The sequence below is a fragment of the Brassica napus genome, chromosome C2 (assembly GCF_020379485.1).
Source record: "Brassica napus cultivar Da-Ae chromosome C2, Da-Ae, whole genome shotgun sequence".
NCBI classification, from domain to species: domain Eukaryota; kingdom Viridiplantae; phylum Streptophyta; class Magnoliopsida; order Brassicales; family Brassicaceae; genus Brassica; species Brassica napus.
In genome coordinates, this window is record NC_063445.1 from 20,585,183 (window position 1) to 20,607,353 (window position 22,171).

At 32.3% G+C, this 22,171-nt stretch overlaps 2 protein-coding genes across 2 annotated transcripts; both read left to right on the forward strand.

The window, feature by feature from the left end:
* Positions 1–1,878: 1,878 nt before the first annotated feature.
* LOC125582235 lies at positions 1,879–8,756 on the forward strand. Its single transcript, XM_048748824.1, has 12 exons — positions 1,879–1,985; positions 2,076–2,199; positions 2,284–2,359; positions 4,443–4,520; positions 4,650–4,730; positions 4,818–5,003; positions 5,094–5,126; positions 5,226–5,535; positions 5,639–6,570; positions 6,683–7,232; positions 7,719–8,374; positions 8,449–8,756. The coding sequence occupies exons 1-12, from the start codon at positions 1,879–1,881 to the stop codon at positions 8,754–8,756; spliced, it is 3,441 nt and encodes a 1,146-aa protein (XP_048604781.1).
* Positions 8,757–8,804: 48 nt separating this feature from the next.
* Positions 8,805–11,415, forward strand: LOC106358650 (ATP-dependent DNA helicase PIF1-like). The gene has a single exon (XM_048748825.1). It carries the CDS (start codon positions 8,805–8,807, stop codon positions 10,143–10,145), a length of 1,341 nt encoding a protein of 446 aa, XP_048604782.1. The 3' UTR covers positions 10,146–11,415.
* The last annotated feature ends 10,756 nt before the right edge of the window (positions 11,416–22,171 follow it).

The following is a 22,171-nucleotide window of genomic DNA, read 5'->3' on the forward strand; positions in this document are numbered from 1 at the left end:
ATTAAAATAACGATAATGAGACTGAGGTTATTTGGAATTGATATTATATAAAAATACAAGCAAAACATACAAAATAGCAACGTACGAAACTGAACGAAATAGATAAATCACATATGTAAAAAACATAAGTTATTTTACATGCGTGCTTAGATAATACATCTCCACAACTCTGCTTGTTTTAGTCTTGATTCATAGCAAACTGAACAAATTGAGTAAGCCTTTTGGAGTAGTAACAATGCTTGCATACTTCAGCCATGTTATCGGGATGGCACTCAGTCCGTGGCTCAAGGTTCACCATAGCTGTATAGTAGCGGGTCTCCATAATTGCAGGGATTGTACTTAGAGTTTTCTTGACTCTTTTCCAGCAATAATCGGAGGTTGATAGATTTTCTTTCCATTGGAGTTTATCCAGATACTTCTTACCTTTTGGATAGTGTTCTAATGCAAGCAATAACAAACCGTAAAGATAAGTACCGTTTGTATACTCACCAATGGATGCTTGGCGTAGATGATAGAGGCCTTTGCGTTTTTCTTTGTGGACGAAATATTGAAGTATGCCCTCAATATAGTGTGCCTCAGGGTTATCGTTCTCCAAGCATAGTTCCTTGAATCTGTTGTGCTTGGTGAGCATTTCGAAAGGTTCGGCAGCAAAATATGACAAGGAAATGTTTCTGAAATAGATGGTGGGATCGGAGTTGGAGTGGTCGTCGTTTGAATTAGAGGAATCACCGATGTAAACAATGTCATAATTGTTCACCGATTTTTCTTCTCCCATATTCACTTAACTGTCTGTATTTTGTTTGATATTTTAAGTTTTGTGAAAGTTGTTTCTACTCTCAGTCGATGATGAGAATGCGGATAGGTAATGTTCGATGTTGTAGGACGATACTTATAAAGATGGTGGTGGGAAAATGATGTGATTGTACATGATGAAAATGCTGTGTAAGTGCTAGAAGTATGTGCTAAAAAGGTCAAGAGACAACACATGCATTGATAAAAGGCTGTGGTTCATGAAGAGTTGTCACGTACTCAGAAAAGTTGGTCGTTGCTTTATTTGCATGCTTATTGATATTACCAATCGAAGTGACAATTAAACAACTATATAGACTGGATTTTTAAGCTTTCTCAACAAAAACTTATAAAAGTAAAACTATAACTTGACCAACTTTCATTTCCTTATTAGTATGTATTTGAATAGAATAGTTTCTCAAACAATAGACCACTTAAACTTATGGTAATAATATATCCGATATGTATTAGTTTAGGAAATGCATTAAATCAATTGAATAAGTTCATCCGAGATTTCTTCATTCTTAAAAGATAATAAAAGTTAGAAGTTTACTTGACCAGTACTCATGTCCTTATTCATACGAATAAGAATATTTTGTTGCTCAAACAAGAATAATAAAATCAGTTTTACTTAAGTGGTTGGATTTTCTAATTTGACGCTAGGTTTTTCATATGCTCCTATAAATAAAACTAACCTTTACTCGACATGCTATATCGTATTGAGTACAAAGAGGTTACAATCTCCACTCTATATCTTCTCTGTTATTATGTTGTTAGTATGTTATACAAATCGATCTAAGTAGTTTTTATATAGGTCTTTGTCAAAACATAGTATTCTTGAAGCAATGTTAACCATGAAGAGAACAATTTCTGAAATTATTGAAGCACCAACGGTAAATATTTTGGGAATTATCATATGAAAGCGTTTTTTTTTTCTGAAAGAGGAAGACAAATATGATTTAACTACAAATTTATTGTCATTTAAATGCTTCAAATTAGGCTGGAACTTATATGGTTGTTGCAAAAATTGAGGCCATTGATTTGGATAAACCATGGTACTACACTGCCTGCAATTTTTGCAAAAGAAAAATGGCCAGACAAGGAGATGGTTTTGAGGGAAACGTGCAACATCTTCAACATAATCCTATATACAACTGCAAAACATGCAACAAGGATTTTGAACATGCTATTCACTGGTATGGCCGTTTATAAAGATTTATCTTGCTGCCTTTGTAATAAATCAGTATTATATGTTTGTATACTAATTTAAATAGTGTATTTTTTAGTTACTACTTGGTTGTACGTGTCTCTGATGACTCAAAGGGAGAAGTCAAGTTTTTGCTTTTCAACAATATTGCGGAGAGGCTCATTAGGAGACCTGCGTTTGAGTTAGTCCAAGAGGCTGGTCAGGTATTTTCTTCGTTTTTAAGATTAGGGGAACTAAGGAAATTGCATTTATATATATTCTTTGAAAGATGTATTATTGTTTTACAGGAAAATCCACATTTTCTACCTCAGTCTCTAACTGATTTGATTGGGAGAAAACTTCTATTTAAGATTACTATCGCAAGTAATGGTCAACAAGAACATAATGCAGCATATGTTGTTGATTTAGTGATTGACAATGCAGAAATAATTCAACACTTCGATCCACATGTAACAATCATAATAGTGATAAATCAAAATTAATTGTGACCAGTATAAGTTCTAACGAATTTTTATTTTTTTTGCAGCCACATTTTGTGATTTTTAATGATTATGAGTCGGACGAGGACTGATGCTAATCCTTTCTTAAGGAACTAAGTTGAAGTCCAATATGCCCGTCAAAGTGCAAGAGTTTAAGAATTAATTTTTTTTCTGTTCATCAAATTTCATAATGTTTTCCGTTGTCTCTCTTTTGGGTTTTATATTTATGAGAATTAATTATGAGGTGTTATTTGGTTCGTTATATATAACAACTCCTTTAATCTATTTATTTTTCCACATTACAGCAAAATTATTGTTTTAAACTTTAAAAGTGCGGAACTTATCACTAGAAGATAGTATAGAACTATATATTCGACATTTCAAACATAAGGTTGTTATATATATGTTAAAGTTCCAAAAAAGCATAATTAATAAACGAATAAAGTAAAAGAAGGTAATATATTGAATTAAATTGTCATAAATAGTTTACCAATAAATATCATATTCACTTGCGCAAGGAATACATACATGGTAAGAATTTGATAAGGTAACTTTATTTGGCAACAAAGGATTATACGTATATTTTGAAGATGATATAACCTAATGGTCATGTATCGATTTCAATTATATTTTGCTGAAGAGGTCGGCTTCTGAACTTTATATCTTCGACTTTCTTTCAAATTATATAAGTTTATTCAAGCCTGTATTCTAATTGCATACGATTCAATCTATACGTAGTGTTTTGGTGTTACTGAAAAACAAGCATTCGATTTTGAGTGGGAAGCATGAAGAGAAGTAATCCACTGTCTACAGACACGGGGAATAAACCACAGAAGAAAAAAAAACAGTGTATGTTCTACATAAAATAAATAAAAACATTTATAAATGTTGAATTTTCCTACTACTGAATACAAAGAATGATACGTTATCACTAACGTTTTTGTAGAACATACACTGTTTTTTTTTTCTTCTGTAGTTTATTCACAGACTTAGTTTGTTGACGCAGGTACCAATGACAAAGAGAATACTCCAATGGGGAATATAACACAAAACTCATCTATCACTAACGTTTCACCTCTGCCCAGTATAAATCCTTTTAGGACGCCCTTGCAGAATGTTACGAATCAAGTATTTCGACCCATTATTCCAATTCCACCAGAGTCAAATCCGTCAAAAAACGTTGAAAATACATCGACACATACTGTCCCATTAAGTTGTGTTTTTCAAAGTTTTAAAGATGGACTAACACATCAAGCTAGAGCTGCGCGAAAGGAAATACTGAATAACAAAAGAACAATAGGGATTACTACCTCAAATAGAGGTTAGTCTCCTAACGCTTTCATTATCCCCACGTTTATTCTTATTACTGTATTGATTAAAAACATTTCTGAAAAATTCATTTTCATTACATTGTACAGTTACCAGGATTTTCAAGCCAACCAAGACATCCGTTGTACCACCTCTAGGTATAAGTTTCTGTTCAAAGGAAGAGTTAGAAGACTTTTTAAAGAATGAGTAATGATGGAATCCTTTCTGAAAATTAGCTTATGAATTCTATTTATGTCTGTAGGTCCCTATAATTCAACGCAAAGTTCACCTACTCTTGCAAATTTGAGTGTCTCTGGAATCAACATGCACCCATCGAGTAATAGCATTGTTTATTAATTACTGCTTATTATATAAGTAGTGCTTATATAGTATGATCGTATACAAATAGTTAATAAAATAGTAATAAATTAATAGTTTAGCACAAGTTACGTATAATTAAAAATTATCATTCCTTAAGGTACTATTGGTTATCCCGGAGTACCTTGAGGAAACGAAAGACAATTGGATCACCTCCATCGGTGAATTCAAAGACAATACAAAAGGAAGGTAACAACGAGTTTTAAATAATGTTTTGTCGTTATTATAAGTTCTATGCTACTATTTCAAAAGTGCGACTAAACTTAAACAAATTTATACAGCAAGACAAGGTCCCAACATGACACGCCATAGTATCCCGACTGGTCCAGCAGTGTCTGTAGAAGATGCACCTCGTGAAGGTAATTTTTTAGATATTTGTAATCGTACTAATATGATGTATACGGAAAGGTAAAAATTAATATTATACCTATTTCATGAATTTATTTGCGCTAGACCTTTGTTTATATGTTTAAATAAATCTTTTTCAGCTACTCAAAGTCCATTCCAACAAACCAAAACCAATGAATTCATTCCTCCACCAAGGTTCATCGTCGAGGATCATCCTGAAGGTAAAATGTCTATTCCATCTATACATATACAAAACGTTATATTTATGGATCATATATTTTGACTTTGTAGTACACTTTTTCACGCAGCTTACAATAATCGATATGCAATGGAAAGTGAGTCTGAAAATGAAAATGATAATGAAGATGAGGAGAATCAGACTTACACTACCTATCCAGCTGGAGAGACTTTGATAAACACATCACCACAACATATCCCACAAGAAACTAATAATACAGTTACTTCGCCTATTGTCATTGGGATACAAAAAAACGGTGATGACCTGAAAATTACTACAATGTTTCTTACAAATAAATAACCTCGATATTAGTTTTTTTTTAATGAAGATATTTGACGAAACACAGGTTACTACGACGACGGAGATCCAGGTTGGAATTGTAAGTTTTGTCAAGCATATATGTGGTATGGTGAAAGAATTGGAAAACGCCGGCGTAGTGCCAATCCTGTATTCACAATGTGTTGTAAACATGGTAAAGTTGTACTTCCTCGGCTCGCGAATCCTCCAATGGAGTTAATGACTTTGTTATGCAAAGGAGACGAGTTAAGCAAACATTATCGAGAGTTCATACGAGCTTACAATATGATGTTCTCTTTCACATCTCTTGGGGGGAAGATAGATCATTCTATTAACAATGGTCGTGGACCATTTGTTTTCCGAATGTCCGGTGAGAACTATCATCGTATTGGTGATATAGTTCCCGAGCCTGGACAAGCTCCAAAATTTTCCCAGCTCTATATCATTGACACTTTAAATGAGATCAAAAATAGACTTGACGCTTATGCCGGGTAATTTACTTCATTATATGAAGTTACTATGATTATATTGTTCGCTTTGTAGTATGGTCGACGTTTTGTTAACTTATATTAGGATTTTTTTAAAACTTTGCAGGTCTGACAGAGCTGCTGCTAAGAAACTAAGAGAACCACTTGTTCTTCTTCTGAAGAATATGTTAGATCAGTGTAACCCTCATGTCAAGGCTTTTAGGTCTGCAAGAGACAGATTCGACGTGGAAGGATCAACAGGTTATAGGATGAGATTGATTGAAAGTCGACAATCTGATGGACGGACCCATAATCTGCCGACTGCAAATGAAGTTGCTGCTTTGATACCTGGAGATTTTGTTTTAAATATGGAGACACGAGATATTGTTCTAGAGAGTACAAGTGGAAAGTTGCAAAGGATAAGTGAATTACATCCGGCGTATTTGCCTCTGCAATATCCACTATTGTTTCCATATGGAGAGGATGGCTTTCGATTAAATATTCCTATTGGTTTTGAAGACAGCACTGCGAGAAAACGCAAGAATGTAACTATGCGTGAGTACTTTGCATTTCGGATTTTAGAGAGGAGGTGGGAAGCACCTACAATTACAAGATCAGGCAGATTGTTTCATCAGTTCCTTGTGGACGCTTACACAATGATAGAATCGAGTAGACTACGTTACTTGTGGCTGAATCAGAAAAAGCTCCGGTCAAGTAGTTACGCTGCAATCCAGAAAGCAGCTACAAGAGCTGGAGCTAAGATGGCGGAACAAGGGAGCCGAATTTTCATTCCAGCAACTTTCACCGGGGGAAAAAGGTATATGAAGCAGCACTACTATGATGCCATGGCTCTGTGCAAATACCATGGATTTCCCGATATTTTCATCACTTTTACGTGTAATCCAAAATGGCCTGAAGTTACAAGGTATCTGAAAAAATATAACCTGACCACCGAAGACAGGCCAGAAATATTGTGTAGAGTTTTCAAGATGAAACTCGATAATCTTATCGGCGAGTTGACTAAAAAGAACGGCTCCTTATTCGGTCCTGTTGCTGCAGGTAAATCTCCTTTACATGTTACTTATATTAATTGTTTAATCAAAACAACTAATGTAGATAGCTGTTTTGTTTGTTAAAATTGACTAACTATTTTATTTTTTTATTTTGTCAGTAATGTACACGATTGAGTTTCAAAAAAGAGGAATGCCACACGCTCATATTCTTGTCTTCATGGAAAAAGGATCAAAATTTCCAACAGCCGATGATATAGATAAGATTATTTCCGCTGAAATACCAGACAAGACAGTAGATCCAGACCTGTATGTGATCGTTGGGGATTGTATGATGCATGGTCCTTGCGGTGCAGCAAAGAAGGATAATGTATGTATGGTTAACGGTAAATGTTCTAAGATGTTTCCGAAACCTCTCAACATCAGGACATCGATTGACGCAAATGGATTTCCAGCTTACATGCGTCGGATTGATGGTAGGTTCATTGAGAAAAATGGAATCAGATTAGACAATGGATTTGTTGTACCATACAACAGAGACCTCATGCTTCGATATCGCGCCCATATGAATGTAGAGTGGTGCGTCCAAACACGAGCTGTTAAGTATCTTTTCAAATATATTCATAAGGGACCTGATTATGCCTCAGCTGCAATGGATAAAGAAGATGAAGATGGCGTCATTGACGAAATCAAAACATATTACGACTGCAGGTATTATTATATTTATACCAATTCGTGTTACTATTTAGAAAGTACTATATTCTATAAATTTATAACAATATATTAAAAATTCAGTAGAAACTCTATAAGCTATTCATTAATTATAGAAGATCAATAAATTAATACTAATTAGAATATTGAACTTTATACATTAACTTAATTTCTCCAATCCAAGTTTGCGCAAGTAATCCGCTATTAAAAAAATATAATACGAAAAAAATACTAAGATAATACAAAATTTGTATTCTACTCTATGTCTTTGCAAAGGAAACGAAATTACATCAATAATCTATTACTATTAGTACAAATATATATGTATAAACTTTAAAAAATATCAAATATCATAGATGAAATTTATATAACTCATTTGTTATAAATAAAATAAATACATTATTAACAAATAGAGTTTATCTATCTTTTACATTTTCTGGCCAAGGTTCATCTTTACTCATTTATGTTTTCGTGTTTCTTAATTAGATATATTACTGCATGCGAGTCGTCTTGGCGGATTCTTGCTTTTCCTACACATTTTCGTACTACTTCTGTAGAGAAACTTGGCTTTCATCTTCCGGATCAGGAACTGGTATTTTTTGATGAAGACGAACCTATTGAGAGTATTCTCAACAAAAAGACTGTCAACCAATCCATGTTTTTGGCCTGGTTCATAGCAAACAGAAAATATGCAGAGGCAAGAGAGTTGACATATGCGGAATTTCCAACAAAATTCGTTTGGAAATCAGGTACGAGAGAATGGGTACCACGGAAACGAGGCTTTGCGATAGGGAGGATTGCGCATATTCAGCCATCAGGTGATGAGCTATATTTCTTAAGAGTATTGCTAAACTGGGTAAGAGGGCCGACATCATACGAGGATATAAGAACAGTTGATGGTGTTTTATATCATACATACGAAGATGCTTGCTATGCGTTGGGATTGATGGATGATGACAAGGAATTCATAGAAGCTATCAAAGATGCCAGTGACTGTAGTTCTGCGACGTATGCAAGGAAGCTTTTTGCGAGAATGTTGGTTTCCAAATCGTTGTCTCAGCCTCATGTAGTGTGGGAAGCTACTTGGGAGTATCTTACCGACGATATTCTTTACAAGAAGCGGCGAGAAACTGGACGACCTGGTGAGTTTTGTCCAATTAAATTTTCTTATTGTAAGAATGTCTATGTTAATTTAATAGAATTATCAAACTTGCAGATATGAACTTGACCATAGAGCAGATCAAAAATATTGCTCTTACTGAGATCGAAAATCATTTGCTCAGCAATGGTCGTAGCCTCAAGAAATGGCCCCACATGCCAAAGCCAGAAAATTTTGGAGATTACAATGGCAATCGCCTTATAGATGATGAGCTTAATTATGTTGTGGAAGATCAGCTAAAGGAAAATGAAAGACTTATGGCGATGATAACAGATGAGCAAAGAGGGGTATACGAACAGATTCTGGATGCAGTTTTAAATGATAGCGGTGGAGTGTTCTTTCTTTATGGTTATGGAGGCACATGAAAAACCTTCGTATACAGAGCACTCTCGTCAGCTATCCGATCTAAAGGTATGATTGTTCTAAATACCGCATCAAGTGGAATTGCAGCATTGTTGTTGGAAGGAGGTAGAACCGCACATTCCAGATTTGGTATTCCGATAGATGCAGACGAATTCAGCACTTGCAAGAAAATGGAGCCAGGATCAGATTGTGCAGAATTAGTTAAAGCGGCAAAGTTAATTGTATGGGATGAGGCGCCTATGATGAGCAGACACTGTTTTGAGACGTTGGATCGCACTATGCGTGATATTATAAGATCTTGTGAAGATAAACCTTTTGGGGGTAAAGTTGTTGTTTTCGGTGGAGATTTCAGACAGATTTTACCGGTTATACCTGGAGGTGGTAGAGCAGAGACTGTTTTGGCGGCTCTGAATTCGTCATATCTTTGGGAGCACTGCAAAGTTCTGAAGCTAACAAAAAACATGAGATTGCTGGCTGGTCTTACTGATGATGCAGCAAAAGAGCTTGAATCCTTCTCAAACTGGATTTTGGATATAGGAGATGGAAAAATAAATTTGCCTAACGACGGTCAAGTTGAGATTGACATCCCTTCTGATTTGCTGATACAAAATAGTGGAGAAGACCCTATTGAGACTATGGCAAAAGAGGTTTATGGACAAGCTTTTCAAACTTCAACAGATAAGGATTTGTATAGACATCGAGCCATTCTTACTCCCACAAATGATGAAGTGGATAAAATAAATGACTACATGCTTTCGCAGTTGCCAGGTAACATGTTTTATCATTTATTCTTATGTTCAACTAACTTTGTACATATCACTAAACAAACGGATTTACATATGCTTTCAGGAGAAGAGAAGGTTTACCTTAGCTCTGACAGTATTATCCCATCCGATGTTGACATAGAAGAAAATGTCGTATATCCTGCAGAGTTTTTGAACAGTGTTAAAGTGGCTGGACTGCCTAGACATTGCTTGAAGCTCAAGGTTGGTGCTCCTATCATGTGTCTTCGTAACATGGATGTTGCAGATGGTTTATGTAATGGTACTAGGCTAATTGTTACTCAGTTACTGCCCCATGTGAAAGAAGGTAGAATTATAACCGGAAACAAAATTGCTGGACATCCGGTTTGGATCCCTAGAATGTTTGTCACACCACCTCACACCAAGTTCCCCTTCAGAATGCGTCGAAGACAGTTTCCAGTTACTTTGGCTTTCGCGATGACCATCAACAAAAGTCAAGGTCAAACACTGGAAAGTGTTGGGTTGTTTCTGCCTAGGCCAGTGTTCTCTCATGGTCAGCTCTACGTTGCACTTTCAAGAGTTAAGTCGAGATCTGGATTGAAAATCCTAATAACTGGTAAAGAAGGGAAACGCAGACAAAAACGTTGAATGTTGTCTACAAACAAGTTTTTCAGAATATTCCATAGTCACGGTATGTAATTTTAATCTACTTTCTTTTCAAATACAAAATTTTAAGTATATAGTCTGTTACAATTATTTACTTTTTGTATTTTCCAGATGGGTAGTGATGGGTTAGGAACTGATTGTATTCAGGAGCATCCTGTTTTCTGACTATTTCGATGAAAGTATGTCTACTTTAATATTATTTCATGTTAACTTTTATTTTCTTACTTATAAATCTGTAAAATAATGTTCATCCGATAAATTACTTACAATATTTATTTAATTTTTTGCAGGTTTCTAAATTATTTTGCATTATTTTTCGACAATTATACTTCATAATTTATATTTTTATGGATAATTTTTCGATTTTTTGTTAATATATTTTATTTTACCATGTCTACACAAAAGTTTATTTTATTATTAATGGAAACAAAATATTTTATTCTCCATCATAGTAATTAACGTCAGATATACAATACATTTCTAATTGATGATAATATAAAATCTGAATTTTCTAAAACTATGCAATATTTATTCCATATTTTGAATGAAAGTTTCTTCGTAAACATACAAAGAAAATATGGACGTTGCAATTATACGTACACTGTACACACAATATCTGGCTCTTCATACTGAAGTTACTTTGTTCTCTCTCGTCCATCTCAAATTGGTGTGCGATCTTTTTTCCACGCCTGATGAATTCTCCCAAAGACGGTTGTTGACATAGTATAAAATCCGTTACTTATAAAATCATATAAGATTTAATCCATATTTTGAATTTTCTTATGTCCGCACAGAGTGCGGGCCGGTCACCTAGTTGTAATTATATAAAAACAAAATAAGTAAAAGAGCGGAGAGAACAAAAGAGTGAATGGACGGTGAAGGATGCATATTCGCTTACTTCTTTTTCTTTGTTGAAAAAGATTTAGTTGTCACTTACTTCCCTCATTAATTTTCCTGAAAGTTATGTGGACACAACTTTGCTACTTTGTAGAACAAGCATGTAGAAAGTATATGATACACACACATATATATATATATCGATTAGAAAAAAACATATATGAAAATTTATAATTTAATATTATACTAGATAGAGATCCGTGCATTGCACAAAATGAAATAACAAATATTTATGTTTCCTAATTGTAATTATGTAAAATAAAATTATATTTTTAATTATAGACTTTTACAGTTATCATGCGGTTTAAATATTTTAGTGTATAACCAGAAATTAAATTAAAGGCATCTTATATATTAAAACAGAAGTCACAACCTTGATTCATGTGTGATTTTTTTAAAAATAGACCTAATGGACTTATTCCTAGAAAATCATGTTACATTTAATATATAATCTTATCATTTAAATTTTGGGCCTACTAGAAATTTTTATTGGGCTATCAATAATTGAATTTAAATAATAGATGATCCATTAGATTTATAGATAGTATAAATTAAATAGATATTCCCTCCGTTTCTGAATAAGTGTCGTTGTAGAGAATTTTTTTCGTTACAAAATAAGTGTCGTTTTTGATTTTCAATGCAAAATTTATTAGTTTTATTCTGTAATTTATTTTTCTATTGGTTGAAATATGGTTAGGTGTATTGGTAATTGTGTTTTTATATAGGAAATGTACAAAATTAATTGTTTTCTTAATCCGTGTGCACAGACCCAAAACGACACTTAATATGAAACAGAGGGAGTATAATTTAATGTGTAATACTATACATCTATATGCTAAATATTTAAATATTTTTCTATGTTAACTTTTAAAATTATAAAGATTTTTTTTAAATAACAAAAATCATATTATCTAACAATGATTAATCTTTACTATCTTAAACCAATGAAAACAAAGTTTAAACTCTATAGTTTATTTTAAAAATTAAACAAAAACTAAATGTTTAATTATTTACTCGTGAATATAAATCTATGAAGCGAAAAGTTTAATTTTGAAAAAACTTTCTAAATTTGTGAAATGTTACAATATCTTTGAATATGACAATAAAACAATATTTTACTAATCTTTCTATATATAGTTATGATTTTAATAATGAAATAATAATGCAAAAATATATATGTAGAAGAAGATACAAATACATGTGAAAGTTTGAAACAATCTATTCAATGAAAAAATATACAGTAAACTTATTATGTTTTAAAAATTGATAGATAAATATATATATATTATAATATATACCAATTTATAATTGAAAATAAAATATTTTGTATAAAAATAAATGAAAACAAAAACCTGCGCGGTTGCGCGGATCGAGATCTAGTTTAGGTTTAAAATACATGTATTATATGGTGTTAAAAGAATGCATGTAATGTTTAGAAAGTTCAATTGTTTTTTGGGCTGAATTAATGGGCTATCTGAATTTGTCGCGATCGGTCAATCCAAATGTCGCAACTAAAAAAAACCAAACAAAAAAAAAAAAATTAATGAAGTCTTACTCGTATACAAAAAAAATCGAGAGCATATGCTGAAATGGGATTATGGATTTGTTGAATTAATAAAATCGATCCTACTATCGATGTTGCTTATTTGATAATACGATTCGCTCATTGGCAACAAAGTCATATATTTATTTCATCACGATCTATCTTATTTGAAATCCAACCATCTTATCGATCCAATTTCTACTCTACATTAATTACCGACTTCTCCTCCAATCTTCAAAATCATGCTTGAGATATTACGATTCTTCAAGATTGTCCCCTTTCACCACCAAATCTCGTGTCCCTGATGATTGTCTTATGTCGAACAGTCAGTTGAAGGTAGGATTTAAGAAGTTTGATTTGTAGATACCTATATAAAATTACTTAAATTAGATTTTAGTGATAAGATGGTACTGAATATCTAACTATTTTCTTACCTTGTGTATAGATCCATGTGGTGAATAGAGAGGTTATTTACATAAACCGAGAAAGTAAAACAATTTGGGATTAACATTGAGACTCATGAATAATTTGCCTAAGAAGTCGATATTGATTTGTTCCATCGCTGAAGGTATCCGTCCGACGGATCTGCACATATATGAAGAGTCAATTGGCATGTAATGTGTATTTCGTAAGTACATCCTCAAGTTGTGTTTAATAGATTTTGTTTCTTCAGGTGAGTCTTCTCATGATGAAGAACATCTACGAACATCCGTTTCAGTATGTACCTTTGCAAGGATTTCAGTATTTGGAAAACTCCTTACATGGCCACTTTTTTTAACGATGATACTTGTCTTATGTACATCCTAACATTGTGTTTATTAAATATCGTTTCTTCGGGTATTTTTATCAATCTAGTTTCTAATCTATATTATTGACTTCTCCTCAAATATTTAAAATTAGGTTTCAGATATTGTAATTCTTCAAGACTGTCCTTCTCAACACCGAATCACGTCTCCCTGATGATCATTTTCTGTCGAACAGTCATCGGTTCAGTTAATTGAAGGTTGGATTTGAGAAGTTTGATTCATAGATACCTATATTAAATTATTTGAACTATATTTCAGTGATAATGATGTTACTGTTGATCTAACCATTTTCTTTAGCATGTGTATAGATTCATGTGGTGAATGGAGAGGCTACTTACTTTAACCGATAAAGTCAAACAATTTGGCATTAAAGTTAAGAGTCATGAATAATTTACAAAGAAGACGATATTGATTTGTTTCATCGTTGAAGGTATCCATCCGATGGATCTATACATATTTGCCGAGTCAATTGAAATGTAAGGTATATTTCGTAAGTACATCCTAAAATTGTGTTTAATACATTTTGTTTTTTCAGATGAGTCTACTTATGATGAAGAACAACTGCAAACATACGTTCTAGTATGTAACTTTGCAAGAATTTTAATAGTTGGAAATGTAAATCCTAACATGGCCACTTTTTTAATGATGATACTTGTCAAATGTAGATTCTAACATTGTGCTTAATACATGTCGCTTGTTCAGGTAAGTCTTCTCATGACGAAGAACAGGTATGAACATATGGTAAATTGAAAATTGCCAAATCCATATACAATTATCATAATGGAACGTGTACCATATTATGATGATGAGCTAATTCATAGTTTTTATTTAGGTTTTGTCGTGGATTCGTTCGAAGGTAAATGGTGGAGGTGGATATGAAGGTCACCATTAGTGTGTCTTTAAAGATCATAATTGTATTTTAATGCACAAATTTTTCTATGATGAATTTTTTATTTTAGGTAACAATATAGAAATATATAGAAAAGTATAAAACATTAATTATTTGTCTGACCATGAGAGAATACTTTAGATATGATTTAAATTATGGTCGTACATTTAAATTATGTGAGCTATGACCAGTTGTATTGTATCACAATTAGTCTAGTAATATATAGGAGATATATAATTAATTAACGAAAAATGTTCATTTTTACCCCCTATCTACATTTTCTATAGATTGAAATACTTAGAGATGGTTTACTCAATATAGAGCTCGAAATTATTTGATTTTAATGATTTTTCTTTAATTTTAGATGAATTGTAAATTTTAATATATTTTTATTAAACCAATATAAAATCCCATCTAAAATAATGAAATTTAGGTTTTCTTAACTAAGTCACTTAAAATCATGATATCTAATATGCTTATATTTTGGTTCATTCCTATTTGTGATGTTGTATTTTCAATTTTGTTGGAAATGTTTCTACACATGTACTGATTTATTTTAGATCTTAATATTCATGAAGGAGGTTCATCATGGTTTTTATCATTTCCAAGTCCGGTTTAGCAATGGCCAAGAGCCTAATTCGAGCTGCTAAAAATGTTGACAGTTTCATTATTGGTGACAAGATGGTAACCCACACTATCAAGAACAATGCTCTTATCATTTTGCTTGTTGCTGCAAATAATGGTATACTTTGATTCTCTTATCACCTTTACGTTGAATTGTATTAGAAAGTATATATTGGTGATTTTTCTGTTCAAATTGAGCTGTTATGACCTTTAATTTGTTCAATTTTTTATGGGCAGTGATTGTACATTTTATCAACTTATAACTGAGGTAATCCGAGGAGTATCAAAGAGTAAAAAATTACAAATGTTTGAGATATAAGTGATATACCATGGATTTTACAACATTTAGACCATGGTATATGTCCTGTTTAGAGTCTATTTATATGGGTTTTGAATATGTTTTAGAGTGTTTTCAGGTTCAAGTACGTTTTGAAGAACTATAGTGATTATGGAGCTTTTCGAGGTGCAGAACTGCACATTTGCGTCAGAGGTTTATCTATGGATGGAGGATTAGCTTTCCAATTCCACCAGTTTGAGGTCCATATGATGGTTAGATCTAACAATTAAACTAGTCAAGCTTAACTCTTTCAGTCCAAAATCACAACAAGATCATGCTGATCGTGATCATGCCAGAGCCTACAATCTTCAGTACAAATATTGAACAAGTTACCCTAAAGGCAAAAACATAAAGCTCCATAATTTGTAGCAGAAGGAACAAAACCATAGCTCAAACAGAGGCAGCAACATAGGGCCTAATGCAATCTAGCTAAGTGGCAAATGGGAACCTTAACCAACAACATCGAGATCAAACTAGAACCAAAATCTACAAAACTTAAAAGCCAAAGCTTTAATCTGAGATATCAACACCGTAACCCTCAAAAAGGCGGAAGCTTCAAGCCTAAAGCCATGAGAGACAGAACCAAAGTAGATTGATATCATTGAACCCAAAAAGGAACATGCACGATCCAATAACTGACTAGAACCACCACCACAAAGGACTGCCAAAGAATCTGAATCACCGCACACGACCATTCCTTCGATCATGAGAAAGCATAAAACGGACAAAGCGGGACTGGAATCCAAGGATCAAGCACATGCAGCCATAAAAACGCCTATATATGAGAATTGTACATTTTTAATAGAGAAAGAGAGGTTTAAATCTTTCCCAAAAAAAAAGAAAAAACAAAGAAAGAGAGGTTTAAATCGTTAACTAAGGAAGAGAATTATGATATCCACCTATATACTATCAAAAGATATAGAAGAGATCAATTTAAATTTTGAAGCTTTTATAAATATAATTGTTGACTGTATATGTTATGATATATTTTCTAATATTTTCTATGAATGAATTGTTTTAGTCAAATAAAAGGAAGGAAATAAAAGATATATTTTCATTATTACCTTAGAAAAATGATTTTTTGTCTATTCCACATTTCTATATAAATGCAATGTAATATATTTTTTAACCATAAAATATTCTTGTCTACTTTAGTGGGAATTGTTCAAAACCAGTCTGGGTGCTGTGTGAGGTAAGGAGAAACCTTTTCCTCTGGATGATGACTTAGGTCTCGCTTAAGATTTGATAGGTGTACGATGTGGTTCGATAGTTTTCATTTCTCTCATTCTATGGTAATTGTTCCAACGTTTTTTGTTTATATTGTAAAATAATATCTGGACTAGGCTTGTTCAAATTCTCTAGTTTGTGGTCTTGATATTCATTGCAATATTCCCTATTATTTTTCACTGTACCTGTTACTAACTGCGCTGCGTGATTGTTTATGTTTGTATTAAGGGATGGAATTCGAATTGGATTATTTGAATATATAGTATATACCTTTCAAATTAATTTATTGTGGTTTGGGATTATTTTACATTGCTATACTTTGTCTCTAAATAATTCTAGGCAATTTCAAATCATGATCACAAAGAGACAATCTACAAGGGATGTACGAGGGTACCTACAAATTGTGCTGAATAGGTTTCCTGATAATCGTGAAATATATGATAAAATTACCAAGCTCTTGAAGGACTTGAGACTTGCAAGGTATTTTCTATGTGTTAAACATTAATTTTCCTCTTTAATTTGTTCAATTTCTGTCTGCATAATAGTCTTATGAGTTATGAGAAGTTGAAAAATTTAATGGTGTTTTAATTGCAGAGTTCGTTCTACTTACAATGATGTCATATCAAAGGTGAGTCAACTCTTTAAGGAACACAAAGACCTGCTTTTGGGTTTCAATAAGTTCTTGCCGCCGGGCTATAAGATAACACTCCCGAAGGATCAAACTCAACGAATGAAGCCTGAGTTTCGGGATGCTGCTGAATTTATCAACAAGGTCAAGGTACGCACGCTCGCCCATGGTAGTAAATAGGGATATAAAATTTGCAAACGATTTGACTTTCAGTTTATTTTGTGCTATAAATATTGAAATCTAAAAAGAAATATAACACAGTTTGTATTCTAGCCCTAGTAATAAATTATATTCATCTTTTCTGTTTTACCATCTCCCGTTAAATATCGTTTATTTGCAGGAAAGATTACAAGACGAGCATGCATACAAGTCCTTATTAGAGATATTGCGAATGTTCAGATAAAATAAGAAGAGTCTTACTGAGGTCCATCATGAGGTATGTTAATATATATATGTGTGTGTGTGTGTGTGTGTTTCAGCACTATCATAAAAAAATATTAATACGTGTATAATATTAATACTTGTTTCTTCTTTAGTGTTCATGTATTGGGTTTGATGATTTTACCTTTATTTTGTTAAAGAAATGATTACCTATTTGCAGGTGTTGTATGCCCTTCGAGACCACCAGGATTTGTGTGTGGATTTTGCAGCTTTTCTCCCTGCTCGCTATAGATGATAATACTATAGAGAAGATTGAGATTGCACTTGAAATAAGCTGGGATAATAAGTTGTAATCAATAGGTTGTTGTTGATGACAAAACTTATCATTCATTTCAATTATTTTTCATCGTTTAAGACAAAACCGACACTCATTTCAGCTACTTTTCATCATTTGAGTTTCATATTATGGACAATATATATGGATGAACTTATAAAAGAAAATTTTATCCTTATCTAGTGTTTCAGTAAATTTTTTCGTACGTATTTTATTTGGACAATTCTTTTATCTGGTAGAGTTTTAATATGATCATGTACCTAACTTACAAGGTCTATTATTTCTACTTTAACTGTAAATTATATGGATATATATGTCTAGTAACTTTTTGTATATTGATCTTCTTCTTTGGTTCCTTCATCCGTATAATGTTGTTTACATTGGTTTGTATTAGAGGGTATACATTGGTGTCTTTTTTGTTCAAGTTGAGTTATTCTGACATCAGTTAATATGTGGTATATAGTTCAAATTGTTGTTGATATGCATACACAATTCATGGACTTGATCTAATAATTTTTGAGTCAATCATTCAACTGAACATAAATGAGAATACACATTAACACAATTACCATAATCTATTAAAGAGCCCTCAATAGATTAACTTCCTAAATTCCTAGTTTTGTTGTTTTCCCAGTGTCTCCTCATGTGCTGAATTTTACTTCCTCCATATATAATACAGTGAAAAGTAAAAACTTTATAAATTAATAATATTGAATTATAATATTTTATTAATTTATAGGGTTATTAATTAACAAAAAAATTATTTTTAGATTTTTTTTTATTTTAGAATATATATAATTTTTAGGGCTCTTTCTCTCTCAACTTCTTCCTCTTACCAAACCTTTATCTTTTAGAGGAAGATGTTGATTAAATCTTTTCCTTGTAACATATTTTCGGTCCTAGGATCGATCTTTTGTTTCGCATAAGGCAAATTTCTCTTTGCCATAGGCGATTTTGTTGTGTAATTCTTTCAAGGTAGAGCTTCTCTTAATGATCTTCTTCTATCTCCAAGCTTGAGTTATAATAATCTTCTCTCCTGCTTTCAAAGAACTTTATTATATCCTGTTTGTTTGTATCAGATCTTTGTACTTCGTTTCAGATTTGTACTTAACCCTTTTGACGGCTTAGAAAAGTTGTAACCGACCCACTTTGCCTTCGGGCTAATGAAATCAAAAGTTGACAAAAAAAAAGAATATAGTTTTTATATAATTATAAAACAGTTTTTACTATATATACATTAATTAAATCTTAAAAATTCAACTTTCATATTATTAACTTTTATATTTTTGATGTATAAAATATGTTTGCAGAATTTAAATGTGGTTTTAGATATAAGTTTACTAAATATTATTAAAATATACTGAAATATTAAGAAAAATAAAGAAGAATACCATTATGAATATAAAATAAATAATAAACAATATATATAAATTATTAATTTATGATTTTAGTGGGACCATATATTTACATAGGATTTTTATAAAATATTATTTTATTGGTTTGTCATATTTAGAAGCAGCCCAACTCGGAACCACATAATTTATGAATTTATCGAGTGTTAATTTATATATTTTTACTTTATAAGTTTTTATACCATAAAATTTGGATTTTAAAGTAATTAATTTATTTTATAAATAAATTTATGAATTTATGAATTTCAGAAAAGTAAAATAAGATATTTAGTTTATTAAAACACTACTAGATGAGAGATATCAGAACACGTTTAATTAAAATTATATATTTAACAGTTATTAAACTTTTTTGCTACTAAACTTTTTTTTGTCGAGATATTGGCAGATATGAAGCACAGTGATCTATTTTTGCTACTAAACTTTTTTTTTGTATTATGTGTTTAGTGAAGCTCTAACTAATTTCAAAACATGGTTGGAGTTGGAGGGAGTGCACATAAGAACTACAAATAATCCACTTGCATATCTCAAGGCTGTCAAGTATAAATTTTAAGATAAACGCGAAAATATGATGAGTTTGGTGAGATCATGAAAGATTTTAAAGCTCAGAGGTATTGGAGTTTTTTTTATTTACCTCTTTGATGCAGTTGTTGTCTTGTGGGGAACTGAATCTGATCTTGTTTTGAGTTTTGTAGAGTTGATACTAGTGTGGTCCCCTGCCTCTACTAATAGTCCTGTAAAAATGTCAGTACGTGATAGAGACATTAAATCACTTCCCACCATGCTGGGTTCCAATAAGGTTCCTCTCTCTAGTTTTTATTTGCCCTTGGATTAATTTGTGAGCTACTGGATATTCGATACCCAGACCTGTTACTTGTTTGCAGAAGGACCGGATCATTGGTTCACATACAGACTCTGTGACCTCAAAAAGGAGCGTATGGACCTAGACAATGAGAGATCTTTCTTGAAAGGAAGTAAAGAAGAGGCTAGACGCATTGACACAAAGAATGATCACATGGATGGATGACAGCGACAGGAAAGGTTATGGAATTGATAGCCAGTAAGAGCAGTTTCTCCATAGTAAAAAAGAAACTGACACTAAGGGATGATGATTCTCCTGAAATCACGAATCAGGCTAGGGAAGGAGTGAGTTTCTTGATTTCAATTCAAGCAGCCTTGTCTGCCATTAGTTGTGGCCTGAATTTGACCTTTGTGATGACAGGACATGTCCAACAACTTGCTTTTGTTGATCGAGTGAAGGTGAAACTTGACAACTCTGAGTACCAAGAGTTCTTGCGATGTCTTGATCTATTTTCAAAGAAAATAATCAGCCAACCTGAAGTGCATTCTTTGGTATGTTTATCTGCCTAACCTTATATGGACATATATTATTGTTTCAGGTGGAGAGTTTAATCGGAGTGTATCCAGACCTTATGGACGCCTTCAGAACTTGTGTTTCTCTTATTACATTTCTAAGTCAAAAGTTATATGATTTGACCAACTTTTATTTTTCTTTCTGGAGATGGATTACTCTCTGGCATCGATACTAAGAGTAAGTATAGCTTTTTATGATTGAGTGAGTGGAGTGAAATCAAATTTAGCTCTAACCACTGGACTGTTGTGATTACAGAACCCTTGGGGAATAATTCATAAAAATCAGGTGTGAAATTACTTATTTATATTATTCAATATTGTTTTTCCTTTTTCTTTATTTTTTTATCTGTGTTTTCAAAATCAAATAAATATCAATTTATCAGTAAACTAATACGTTCTTAAACAATTTTGATAATTATACATTTAAATTATTAACTAACTTTTTGTTTCTTGGCTTTTCCCTTAATATATGAGATAATTAGAGAGTTTTGAAAGACTCTCCAAGAAAACTAACCATTTGATCATGACTTTTGTGTCCGACTGAGATAGTACAAAGAGTTAGTTTATATATGAGGATTGTACCTTTTTAACAGAGAAAGAGAGGTTTAAAAACACAGATCCGAATCCGGATATCTAATCTAAAGATTAAGATATCCGGATCCGGTTTTGAAGGATCCAAGATTTTACTATACGAATTCGGATCCGGGCACTCCGGATATCCTATTTTCGGAGCAGATCCCAAGCGGATTTTGAATCGGATCTGAATCTTGGATAATAATAAGTCCCAGATCTAGTTTATATATGAGGATTGTACCTTTTTAATAGAGAAAGAGAGGTTTAAATGTTTCTCAAAAAAAAAAAAAACAAAGGAAGAGAAGTTTAAATCGTTAACTAAGGAAGAGAATTATGATATCCACCTATATAGTATCAAAAGATATTGAAGAGATCAATTTAAATTTTGAAACTTTTATAAATATAAGTGTTGGCTGTATATGTTATGATATATTTTCTAATATTTTCTATGAATGAATTGTTTTAGTCAAATAAAAGGAAGGAAATAAAAGATATATTTTCATTATTACCTTAGAAAAATGATTTTTTTTTGTCTATTCCACATTTCTATATAAATGCAATGTAATATATTTTTAAACCATAAAATATTCTTGTCTACTTTAGTGGGAATTGTTCAAAACCAGTCTGGGTGCTGTGTGAGGTAAGGAGAAACCTTTTCCTCTGGATGATGACTTAGGTCTCGCTTAAGATTTGATAGGTGTATGATGTGGTTCGATAGTTTTCATTTCTCTCATTCTATGGTAATTGTTCCAACGTTTTATGTTTATATTGTAAAATAATATCTGGACTAGGCTTGTTCAAATTCTCTAGTTTGTGGTCTTGATATTCATGGCAATATTCCCTATTATTCTTCACTGTACCTGTTACTAACTGCGCTGCGTGATTGTTTATGTTTGTATTAAGGGATGGAATTCGAATTGGATTATTTGAATATATAGTATATACCTTTCAAATTAATTTATTGTGGTTTGGGATTATTTTACATT

Coding starts and splice junctions, on each gene's coding strand:
- LOC125582235 (XM_048748824.1), top strand. CDS start 1,879: ATGGCCAGACAAGGAGATGGTTTTGAGGGAAACGTGCAACATCTTCAA. Junction 2,360..4,442: donor ATTTAAGATTACTATCGCAA/GTAATGGTCAAC, acceptor AAATTTATACAG/CAAGACAAGGTCCCAACATG. Junction 7,233..7,718: donor AAAACATATTACGACTGCAG/GTATTATTATAT, acceptor TTTCTTAATTAG/ATATATTACTGCATGCGAGT.
- LOC106358650 (XM_048748825.1), top strand. CDS start 8,805: ATGATTGTTCTAAATACCGCATCAAGTGGAATTGCAGCATTGTTGTTG.